This window comes from Salvelinus alpinus, chromosome 27, assembly GCF_045679555.1.
Source record: "Salvelinus alpinus chromosome 27, SLU_Salpinus.1, whole genome shotgun sequence".
NCBI classification, from domain to species: domain Eukaryota; kingdom Metazoa; phylum Chordata; class Actinopteri; order Salmoniformes; family Salmonidae; genus Salvelinus; species Salvelinus alpinus.
The window spans coordinates 18,354,784-18,367,620 of NC_092112.1; the positions used below are offsets into that span (position 1 = coordinate 18,354,784).

Sequence of the window (12,837 nt, forward strand, 5' to 3'; positions counted from 1 at the left end):
ATTGATCGTTTTTTATAAGATAAGTTTAATGCTAGCTAGTAACTTACCGTGGCTTCTTACTACGTTCGCGTAACAGGTGGGCTCCTCGTGAGGCAGGTGGTTAGAGCGTTGGACTAGTTAACCGTAAGGTTGCAAGATTGAATCCCTGAGCTGACAAGGTAAAAATCTGTCGTTCTGCCCCTGAACAAGGCAGTTAACCCACCGTTCTTAGGCAGTCATTGAAAATAAGAATGTGTTCTTAACTGACTTGCCTAGTTAAATAAAGGTGTAAAAAAATAAATAATAGGCAGAATCGGCATCCAAAATTACCGATATCCGATTGTTATGAAAACTTGAAATCGGCCCTAATTAATTGGCCATTCCGATTAATCGGTCGACCTCCAGTTTCTTTGCAGCAATTTGACCAGGAAGGCCTGATTCACACAGTCTCCTCTGAACAGTTGATGTTGAGATGTGTCTGTTACTTGAACTCTGTGAAGCATTTCTTTGGGCTACAATCTGAGATGCAGTTAACTCTAATGAACTTATCCTCTGCAGCAGAGGGAACTCTGGGTCTTCCTTTCCTGTGGCGGTCGTCATGAGAGCCAGTTTCATCATAGAGCTTGATGGTTTTTGCGACTGCACTTTCAAAGTGCTTGACATTTTCCGGATTGACTGACCTTCATATCTTAAAGTAACGGTCTGTCATTTCTCTGCTTATTTGAGCTGTTCTTGCCATAGCCTTATTTGGTAAAAGACCCAAGTCCTTACTATCTTCTGTATGCCAACCCTTTGTCACAACACAACTGATTGGCTTAAGGAAAGAAATTCCACAAATGTACTTTTAACAAGGCACACCTGTTAATTGAAATGCATTTCAGGTGGCTACCTCATGAAGCTGGTTGAGAGAATGTCAAGATTGTGCAAAGCTGTAACCAAGAAAAAGGGTGGCTACTTTGAAGAATCTCAAATATAATTATATTTTTTGGTTACTACATGATGCCATGTGTTATTTCATAGTTTTGATGTCTTCACTATTATTCTACAATGTAGAAAATAGTAAAAATATAAAAAGCCTGGAATGAGTAGGTGTCCGAACTTTTGACTGGTACTGTAACATAGATAACTATTCAGACCCTTTGCTATGAGACTCGAAATTGAGCTCCGGTGCATCCTGTTTCTACGATCATCCTTGAGATGTTTCTACAATTTGGAGTCCACATGTAGTAAATTCAATTGATCAGACATGATTTGAAAAAGACACACCTGTCTATATAAGTTCCCACAGTTGACAGTGCAATTCAGAGCAAAAACCAAGCCATGAGGACGAAGGAATTGTCCCATAGAGCTTCGAGACAGAATTGTGTAGAGGCACAGATCTGGGGAAGGGTACCAAAACATTTCCGCAGAATTGAAGTCCGAGAACACAGTGGCCTCCGTCATTCTTAAAATGGCAGTTTGGAAACACCAAGACTCTTCCTAGAGCTGGCTGCCTGGCCAAACTGAGCAATCGGGGGAGAAGAGCCTTGGTCAGGGAGGTAACCAAGAACCTAATGGTCACTCTGACAGCGCTCCAGAGTTCCTCTGTGGAGATGAACCTTCCAGAAGTACAACAATCTCTGCAGCACTCCACCAATCAGGCCTTTATGGTAGAGTGGCCAGACGGATGCCACTCCTCAGTAAAAAGGCACACGACAGCCCACTTGGAGTTTGCCAAAAGGCACCTCCGACCATGAGAAACAAGATTCTCTGTTCTGATGAAACCAAGATTGAACTCTTTGGCCTGAAGGCCAAGCGTCACATCTGGAAGAAACCTGGCACCATCTCTACAGTGAAGCATGGTGGTGGCAGCATCATGCTGTGGGGATGTTCTTCAGTGGTAGGGACTGGGAGACTAGTCAGGATCGAGAGAAAGATGAACGGAGAAAAGTACAGAGGTCCTTGATGAAAACCTGCTCCAGAGCGCTCAGGACCTCAGACTGGGTCGAAGGTTCACCTTCCAACAGGACAACGACTCGAAGCACACAGCAAAGACAATGCAGGAGTGGCTTCGGGAGAAGTCTCTAAATGTCCTTGAGTGGCCCAGCCAGAGCTCAGACTTGAACCCGATCAAACATCTCTGGAGACCTGAAAATAGCTGTGCAGCGTTGCTCCCTATCCAACCTGACAGAGCTTCAGAGAATCTACAGAGAAGAAAATGGGATTAATGCAACAAAACCAGGTGTGCCAAGCTTGTAGCGCCATACCCAATAAGACTAAGCTGTAATCACAGCCAACGGCGCTTCAACAAAGTACTGAGTAAAGGGTCTGAATACTTGTGTAAATGTGATATTAAATTAGCACAAAAAATAAATAAAAAAACAGTTTTTGCTTTGTCATTATGGGGTATTGTGTGTAGATTGATGAGGAAAATAAACAATTTATTCAATTTTAGAATAAGGGTATAATGTAACAATTTGGTGGGTGATAATATTTATCCTCTTTCACACGTATAAGTGTGTATTATACGCATGTGAAATAGATTATTTTTTTATTTTATTTTGCATATCCCAACTCCCCCACCGAAACACCCTCGGACGGTGGGACCATGAACAGGGTCAGCCATGATCAGCGGCTACCCTGGAGAAATTAGGGTTAAATGACTTGCTCAAGGACACAGATTATTATTATTATATTTTTTTTTACATTGTCGGCTTGGATATTCGAACAATCAACATTTTGGTTACTGGCCCAACGCTATAACTGCTAGGCAACCTGCCAAATTTCCACAGCCCTCAGCATTAGGCCTACACCTAACAGTGGCAGTGCTGCTGTTGGGCTGAAATACAAACTCAGTATTGTGGTTTTCAGTGTCAGCATTGAAGCTTTCTCAACAGTCTAAGAATGCCGATCATAATGGAGAGAAGAGGAAGGACGACAAGTTGGATGGCTGATGGGAATACTACCCGTGTGATATATACAGTGCCGTCAGGAAGTATTTATACCCCTTGACTTATTTCACATTTTGTTGTGTTACAACCAGAATTTAAAATGGATTAAATTGTTTTCTCCCCCCCACCCAGCTACACACAATACCCCATAATGACAATGTTATTGTGGAACATTTGCCTATTCTTTTTAAAAATCTTCGAGCTCTGTCAAATTGATTGTTGATCATTGCTAGACAACCATTTTCAGGTCTTGCCATATATTTAAGTAGATTTAAGTCAAAACTGTAGCTCAGCCACTCAGGAACATTCCCCGTCTTCTTGGTAAGCAAATCCGGGGTAGATTTGGCATTTTGTTTTAAGTTATAGTCCTGCTTTAAGGTGAATTTATCTCCCAGTGTCTGGGATTTTGCCTGTGCTGAGCTCAATTCGGTTTCATTTTTATCCTGAAAAACTCCCCGGTCCTTAACGATTACAAGCACACCCATAACATGATGCAGCCACCACTGTACTTGAAAATATGGAGAGTGGTACTCAGTAATGAGTTGTTTTGATTTGCCACAAACATAACACTTCATATTCAGGACAAAAAGTCAAATTACGTTTTTTGCAGTATTACTTTAGTGCGTTGTTGCAAACAGAATGCATGTTTTGGGATATTTTTCATTCTGTACAGGCTTCCTTTTCACTCTCTCAATTAGGTTAGTACGGTGGACTAACTAAAATGTTTATCCATCCTCAGTTTTCTCCTATCACAGCCAAACTAACTGTTTTAAAGTCACCATTGGCCTCATGGTGAAATCACTGAGCTGTTTCCTTCGTCTCTGGTAACGGAGTTAGGAAAGACGCCTGTATCTTTGTAGTGACTGGATGTATTGAGACACCATCCAAAGTATAATTAATAACTTCACCATGCTCAAAGGGATATTCAATGTCTGCTTTTTATTTTAACCCCTAGGTGCCCTTCTTTGCAAGGCATTGGAAGACCTCCCTGGTCTTTGTGGTTGAACCTGTGTTTGAAATTCACTGCTCGACTGAGGGACCTTACAGATAAAGTTGTGTGTGGGGTACAGCGATGAGGTAGTCATTCAACAATCATGATAAACACCATTATTGCACACAGAGAGTCCATGCAAATTAGACCCATTTTACTCCTCTTTAGGCTAGCCATAACAAAGGGGTTGAATACTTAACTCAAGACATTTGTGGTTATTTTTAATTTGTAAAATAAATTCCACTGACATTACAGGGTATTGTAAGTAGGCCAGTGACAAAAACTCAATTTAATCAATTTTAAATTTCAGCCTGTAAGAATTTTTTAAAAGTCAAGGGGTGTGAATACTTTGAAGGCACTGTAGGCTATTGAAATTATCTTGTGGTTGGGAGAGTGGTAAAAATATACAGGTCCAGATCTTAGACACTGCACCACAACGTATCATTTCAAAATTATATGTAAAATTGGTACTGCCCTCACTTTTCTCCCAAACACAATACTTTCCCGAAATTCTCTTAACCAGGCGTAGATAAGTGACAGTAATTATGTTGACAAGGACTTGAGTGGCTGTAGCAATGAGTCACGCAAGATACTACGAATCATGGCAGCTTTAGCAGTCATTTACCTGTTCCTTAAAGTAACAGACCTGTAAGTAACTACTGACCTTGTGTAAACATTTATCATATGTGGAGGATGGGGCATGAAGAAGTCAGGAAAACCCCCGTTGTGCATAGGCAGTCCGGTCACAGACTCCAACATAAACAAGTTACAGGGGTAACCTCATCTGCAATACGCTCATCAAGGTCCCATTACACAAGTTGCAAAAACAAGCCCAGGTGTTCTATAAGAAGACTCCTATGTATTATTTATCAGCAGGCCGTGTTCATTACTTTGTAAAGATTTTGCGCTCAGAGAGCAACGTGGCTCCCAGACACCCAATTGAAAGGAGGGAATGAACATGTAAAGAGTGCCGAGGGGAAAAACACACCTAGAGTGCCATCAGAAAGAATTCAACCCCTTAGATGATTTTTCCCACATTGTTACATTACAGCCATATTCTAAAATTGAAGAAAACTATTTAATCAATCTACACACAAAATAATGACGAAGCAAAAACAGGTTTGGAAATGTTTGCACATAATACAAAAACTGAAACATCACATAAGTATTCAGACCCTTTACTTTGTTGAAGCACCTTTGGCAGCGATTACAGCCTCGAGTCTTCTTGGGTATGATGCGACAAGCTTGGCACACCTGTATTTGGGGAGTTTCTCCCATCCATCTCTGCAGATCCTCTCAAGCTCTGTCAGGTTGGATGGAGAGCGTAGCTGCACAGCTATTTTCAGGTCTCTCCAGAGATGTTTGATTGGGTTCAAGTTCGGGCTCTGGTTGGGCCACTCAAGGACATTGAGACTTGTCCCGAAGCCAACCCTGTGTTGTCTTGGCTGTATGCGGAGGGTCGTTGTCCTGTTGGAAAGAGAATCTTGGCCCCAGTCTGAGGTCCTGAGCGCTCTGGAGCAGTTTTCGTCAAGGATCTCTGTACTTTTCCCTCAATCCTGACTCAAAAACATCCCCACAGCATGATGCTGCCACCACTCTTGACCGTAGGGATGGTGCCAGGTTTCTGCCAGACGTGATGCTTGGCATTCAGGCCAAAGAGTTCAATCGTGGTTTTATCAGACCAGAGAATCTTGATTCTCATGGTCAGAGTCCTTTAGGTGCCTTTTGGCAAACTCCAAGCGGGCTGTCATGTGCCTTTTACTGAGGAGTGTCTTCCGTCTGGCCACTCTACCATAAAGGCCTGATTGTTGGAGTGCTCCAGAGATGGAGCAACCCTTCTGGAAGGTTCTCCCTTCTCCACAGAGGAACTCTGCCAGAGTGAACATTGTTATTATGGGGTTTTGTGCGTAGATGGATGAGGAAAACAAAACATTTCTAAAAAAATGTTTTATATAAGGCTGTAACGTAAAAAAAAAGGTAGTCTGTATACTTTCCGAATGCACCTTATATCAAAGTTATTACACACGCGGTACTATACAGAGTCCCATACTATTTGAGCATGTGATAAGACAGGAAGCAGCAGTGTACTGTCTGCAACAAAAATTGTGCGTATAATATTTGCCTTCATAAAAGTATGCATACCCCTTGACTTATTCCACATTTTGTTGCATTACAGCCCAAACTCAATGGATTAAATTGCCTCTTTTTCCACACACATACACACTACCCCATAATGACAAAGTGAAAACATGATTAGAAATGTTTGCAACTTTATTGAAACCGAAATATAGAAATGTCTATTACATAAGTATTCATACCCCTTTGCTACGACACTCCAACTTGAGCTCAGAGGCATCCAATTTCCTTTGATCATCCTTAAGATGATTATTTTCACCTCCGGATGAAAAGCGTGCCCAAAGTAAACTACCTGCTACACAGGCCCAGAAGCTAGGATATGCCTATAATTGGTAGATTGATAGAAAATGCTCTAAAATTTCCAAAACTGTTAAAAATAATGTCAGAGTATAACAGAACTGATTTGGCAGGCGAAAACCTGAGAAAAATCCATCCAGGAAGTGGGATTTTTGAATGTTTGTAGTTTTCTATTGAATGCTATTACAGTATCCATTGCCTTAGGACTCAAATTGCACTTTCTATGGCTTCCACTAGATGTCAACAGTCTTTAGAAATTGTTTCGGGCTTGTAATCTGAAAAATGAGGGAGTAAGACCACTCTGAATGAGTGGACCCCACAGTGTCCCAGAGATTTTTCATGCGCACGACCGAGAGCGCGCCTTTGTTTACCTTTTATATTGACGACGTTACTGTCCGGTTTAAATATTATCGATTATTTAGGCTAAAAACAACCTGAGGATTGATTATAAACATCGTTTGACATGTTTCTACGAAATTTACGGATACAATTTGGATTTTTCATCTACCTGTGGTGACTGCGTTTGAGCCTGTGGATTACTGAACAAAACGGAGATTTTTGGATATAAAGAGGGACTTTATCGAAAAACACGAACATTTATTGAGTAAATGGGATTCTTGTGAGTTCAACCATATGAAGATCAAAGGTAAATGATAAATTTTATTGCTATTTCTGACTTGTGTAACTCCTCTAACTTGGCTGGTAACTGTTTATAATGCTTTGTCTGCTGGGCGCTGTTCTCAGATAATCGCATGGTTTGCCTTCGCTGTAAAGCCTTCTTGAAATCTGACACCGTGGTTGGACTAACAAGAAGTTAATCTTTAAACCGATGTATAACACTTGTATGTTTTATGAATTTTTATAATGAGTATTTCTGTTTTTGAATTTGGTGCTCTGCAATTTCACTGGATGTTGGCCAGGTGGGACGCTACCGTCCCACAGTGAGGTTAAACACCGTTTCCCATGCTTGCTCAATGAACCATAAACAATGAATGAACACACACCTGTGGAACGGTGGTTATTAAGACACTAACAGTTTACAGACGGTAGGCAATTAAGGTCACAGTTATGAAAACTTAGGACACTAAGAGGCCTTTCTTACTGACTCTGAAAAACACCAAAAGAAAGATGCCCAGGGTCCCTGCTCATCTGCGTGAACGTGCCTCAGGCATGCTGCAAGGAGGCATGAGGACTGCAGATGTGGCCAGGGCAATAAATTGCAGTGTCCGTACTGTGAGACGCCTAAGACAGTGCTACAGGGAGACAGGACAGAGAGCTGATCGTCCTCGCAGTGGCAGACCACGTGTAACACCTGCACAGGATCGGTACATCTGAACATTACACCTGCCTGCGGGACAGGATGGCAACAACTGCCCGAGTTACAACAGGAACGCACAATCCCTTTATCAGTGCTCAGACTGTCCGTAATAGGCTGAGAGAGGCTGGACTGAGGGCTTGTAGGTCTGTTGTAAGGCAGGTCCTCACCAGAAATCACCCGCAACATCGTATATGGGCACAAACCCACCGTCGTTGGACCAGACAGCACTGGCAACAAGTGCTCTTCACTGACAGGTCGCGATTTTGTCTCACCAGGGGTGATGGTCTGATTCGCGTTTATCATCGAAGGAATGAGCGTTACACCAAGGCCTGTACTCTGGAGCAGGATCAATTTGGAGGTGGACGGTCCGTCATGGTCTGTGGCAATGTGTCACAACATTATCGGACTGAGCTTGTTGTCATTGCAGGCAATCTCAATGCTGTGCGTTACAGGGAAGACATCCTCCTCCCTCATGTGGTACCCTTCCCGCAGGCTCATCCTGACATGACCCTCCAGCATGACAACGCCACCAGTCATACTGCTCGTGATTTCCTGCAAGACAGGAATGTCAGTGTTCTGCCATGGCCAGCGAAGAGCCCGGATCTCAATCCCATTGAGCACGTCTGGGACCTGTTGGATCGGAGGGTGAGGGCTAGGGCCAGGGCCATTCCCCCCAGAAATGTCCGGGAACTTGCAGGAGCCTTGGCGGAAGAGTGGGGTAACATCTCACAGCAAGAACTGGCAAATCTGGTGCAGTCCATGAGGAGATGCACTGCAGGATTTAATGCAGCTGGTGGCCACAGCAGATACGGAATGTTACTTTTGATATTGACCCCCCCTTTGTTCAGGGACACATTATTCCATTTCTGTTAGTCACAGGTCTGTGGAACTTGTTCAGTTTATGTCTGTTGAATCTTGTTATGTTCATACAAATATTTACACATGTTAAGTTTGCTGAAAATAAACACAATTGACAGTGAGGACGTTTCTTTTCTTGCTTTGTTTAAATGAGTTATCTATTTCATTTTCAGTACATTGGTAAAAATATATATATATTTTAAACATGTTTTCACTTTGTCATTATTGGGTAGTGTGTGTAAATGGCTGATAAAAAAAATATATTTAATCCATTTTGAATTCAGTCTAACAAAATGTGGAATAAGTCAAAGGGTATGAATACTTTCTGAAGGCACTGTAGGTCTAACATTTACAAGTAGGTGTACACTACAAATACAAGGGGGATGACCTGTTCAGCATTAACTTCCTAGTTCCTACAGACAGGTGCTATTGGTCTTGCACTTGAGGTACAACAATCCTGAAAGGGGACCAGGTAATCATTGAAAAAGGTTGTTGTCTTCAATACCTTGAATACAATGATCCCACCACACCAGTCTGAACCATGTAGGCTAATGACCAATAGTGCTTGTGTCCACCATACCCCTTGCATTCATAGCTATCCCCAGTTTCAAACAACTGAGCCAAGGAAAAGCATGTTGTGTGGCAGCTTACCTGTATAGCCTGCAACCCAGCCCCACAGTGACACCATTGCCAACATCCATTTGAACATTATTCCTTCAATGAGCCAGAAATAGCGACTGTCCATTATTCTCAGAGGTTGAAGAAGAATGCAGTAGAGGCAATACGAAGGGATTGCTACACAGTTATTGATGAACACAAAGATGAAACGAAGGAAGGCGTTCAAGAGTACCCAGCCCAGTTTGCGGGCACCTTCTAGAAGCTGTGCCATACTGATACACACTCCTGTAGAAAGAGGGAGAAAACCAGTAAGCCAGCTAATAAATACATTTCAGACTGGTGCATTTCTAATGTGTGTAACAACTTGACATTGACAAGTAAACATGGCTAGCTAAGACTATCACACTGTAAGCTAGCTAATAAATGTAGTTAGCTACAAATATTGTTTGGTCGTTCTAAATTGGAGAGCATACATTACAAGCTAGGTAAAAGTAACATTTAGACACCTGAAAAAGGAAGCAGTCTTTCTAGAGACTAGGCTCATTATCACATTTTAAACATGTGTAGACCTTACAGTGAAATGCTTACTTACAAGCCCTGAAACAATGCAGTTAAGAAAAATAAAGTGCTAAGAAAGTATTCACTAAAATAAACTGATTAAAAAATATATATATATATATATATATATATATATATATATATAGAGAGAGAGAGAGAGAAAGATAAATGATTAAAGATCAACAATAAAATAACATCAGCGAGGCTGTATACGGGGGGCGTGTCAATGCAAATAGTCCGGGTAGCCATTTGATTAGCTGTTCAGTAGTCTTATGGCTTGGGGGTTGAAGCTGTTTAGAAGCATCTTGGACCTAGATTTGGCGCTCCGGTACCGCTTGCCGTGCGGTAGCAGAGACCAGTCTATGGGTGACTGGAGACTGACAATGTTTACGGCCTTCCTCACACCGCCTGGTATAGAGGTCCTGGATGGCAGGAAGCTTGGCCCCAGTGATGTACTGGGCCGTACGCACTACTCTCTGTATCCATGTACCAGCATTCGGTTTTATAGCTACACAAGATTCTACGTTACATAGTTAATGTCAATATCATTTTACAGGACTCAGGACGAATACCGCCGGGTTCAAATCACATCACTAGTCCAAATCATGGGAGACCAGCCAAAAGTGGTCTTTGCATTGAATGAATGAACCTACAACACCGTTCTCTGCGTCCAGTGGTTCAGGTAACTAGGTAGTTAACTATTGGGATAGAAATAATATTATTAATAATAATAAAGCCATTAGTAATTACATTAACGATAGCTAACTTTGTGTTGGAATCTTCACCCAGGAAAGAAACTCAACCAGTTCGCTAGCTAATTTTAGCCCAGGTGCTGTGACTGAAACAAGCGGCAAACTTATCCACAAAAACTAGTTAGCCAGCTAGTAACGTTAGACCAGTAGTTTATGTAACTAACTAGTTATAGGTACAACGGTTTTTACAACGCTGCATGGATAACCGCGTTTCGGTTAATGTTAACTGGCTAGCTAACTAATAAACCAACGCGACTCACAACATGCTGTCATTTCAATTGGATTTTAAGTACATTTTGTACAAATTCCGTACTAATCATGTCTTACTACTTAACATTAGCTAGTAAATCAAATCACGGTCAGAGGTTTGTCAGCTAACGTTAGTTAGCTAAACATCAATGTTCTTATCCTACTCACCCAATCTTACTATCACTCCGTCCAAATGCCGGACGATAAAACCAGCCAGCTAACGTTAGAGATAGCTGGCTTAAAATGGATGAATACCAAGTCACATGTATTTAGTTAACATGTTAGATCCTTCAACGTTGAGTAATACATCATCCTGTCTATGTGCGGTTCAGTCTCCGGTCACGGATAACTCGCCGCTATCCATGTACTGAAACGTCTTCTTTAGCGTTGCTGGGTTGATCTCAATCAATGGCACTCGAATAATTCCATCGATGCAACATCAGTTAGCTAGCTAACGTTAGTAGATAGCAAGCAGGATAGCCAGGCATCTGGTCCAGCTACATCCCTTGCGTCTCTTTTAATCCAAATGCAACAATCCCTTGATGAAAGAGCCATATAACACGCCTTTATTGTTTTAATGCAAAGGCGGCCGCGTTTCAGTTTGTACATCGGGTGATGTTGAATAGATTCTGCTGTCTGCTCCTCTAGCTCGTAAAATCCGTTCGATTATATCTAGCTATTTATGCACTGCAGCGGCCACCAGAGGAGAATCTGTCGTTCTTCTTCTTCGGCATTATGTTGGCGGATCGCATCCAATTTTAACTGCATTCCCCTGCCACCTACTGTACTGGAGTGTGAGGCCATTCACGGCCTATATACATTTTTAAGGTACAATACAATTGGGGAAAGGTAAAAATTACACTGCCAACTATTAGTCCTTTAAAATTAAACAATATTTATATAACAAAGAAACACCCCATTCCACTATTTATCCCCTCTAATCCTTCTCCAGACCAAAGGTCTGGGAGGACAGAACACTACCAATCAACAGCCCCTGCAACTGTACTGCAGTAAAACCTCGCAATCCCAAGTATTTGCCGCTGCCACCATAACCTCTATTTTCTGTGACTTTCGATCCATTTCTGCCGTGCAATTGACAACCATAGCTATGAATGCCAAGAAACCTACCTTACTGAAGCACATATTCTTCCCATCACTCTCTATTAGTCTCTGCCTACTCACAGGAATCATCTCAGGATCCCTCACCCTGTACCCATCTTCCTCTACCTCCCTCTTCATTGCTTCAGCATACAACACTTTCTGTTATTCTGACACAACAACCTCAACCTGCCTTTCTCTCACCGGACACCTCTGATCTCCAGCCCCATGGGCACTCCCACAACTTTCTCCACTGAAACTACACATTCCTTCGTCTCATGCCCTCCTGCACACTTCTCATATCTAGGACTCTCCCTCCTACATACTGCTGTGAGAATCTGTGTTATGGGATAATCTCTCTGCCCTCTGACTTTCTCCTCCAATGGGTTTTGAGAAGGAGACGAGGAGAGAGAGGACGCGAGGAGTATGGAATTGAGATCTTCCCTATGACGACGACCAAAAACTTGGATTTGAGCAAGTGCCGACTGTCCCCACCGACCACCAAATGATTTTGAGCCAGAGATGAACAGTATTTTTTTTTTACAAATAAATAGCATCAGTGCATAGACCTACATCAGTCCATCACTGAAGCTATTGTGGAATAAAATGAACTGTACCTAACTGAAAATACATACATTTCTGAAGGACATGTAACAATAACAGAAGGGGCAGAGAGCTGCATACAAGTCAAATTGATCAAGAGACTGTAGTCCATCCATACTTGTTCCAAATATCATTATTAGCGTTCAATGATTTTGTTTAGCCACTGTAGAACATTATTCTACAATAGTTACTGACCGCCCCCTGCTGGTCTTGTTTAGAACAGCGCCGAGTAAAGGGATGGAAGGTGGAAATGGTTTTGAATACTTTCACTGGCAGTCAAGGGCACCTTATGCGGAGGCGGCCCTGCCCATGGAGAATTTAATTTAATGGCTAAATGCTGCATTCTCTTCACTAAACTACAGATGGAGTAAGTAGCTTTGCTGAACATTTATATTTCCACTTTCCACTATACAAATCCTTTATTGAAAGCTAATAAAGGCACAGAGATAT

General features: G+C 42.0%; 1 protein-coding gene across 1 annotated transcript in view; it reads right to left on the minus strand.

The window, feature by feature from the left end:
• lpgat1 (lysophosphatidylglycerol acyltransferase 1) overlaps positions 1–11,391 on the minus strand; it is an 83,332-nt gene extending 71,941 nt beyond the window's left edge. The window contains exons 1-2 of the mRNA XM_071369610.1: positions 10,855–11,391; positions 9,161–9,412 (exon numbers count right to left, since the gene is read on the minus strand). Of these exons, the coding sequence (XP_071225711.1) occupies positions 9,161–9,398 (238 nt within the window). The 5' untranslated portion in view covers positions 9,399–9,412; positions 10,855–11,391. The remainder of the gene's footprint in view (positions 1–9,160; positions 9,413–10,854) is intronic.
• Positions 11,392–12,837: the final 1,446 nt, after the last annotated feature.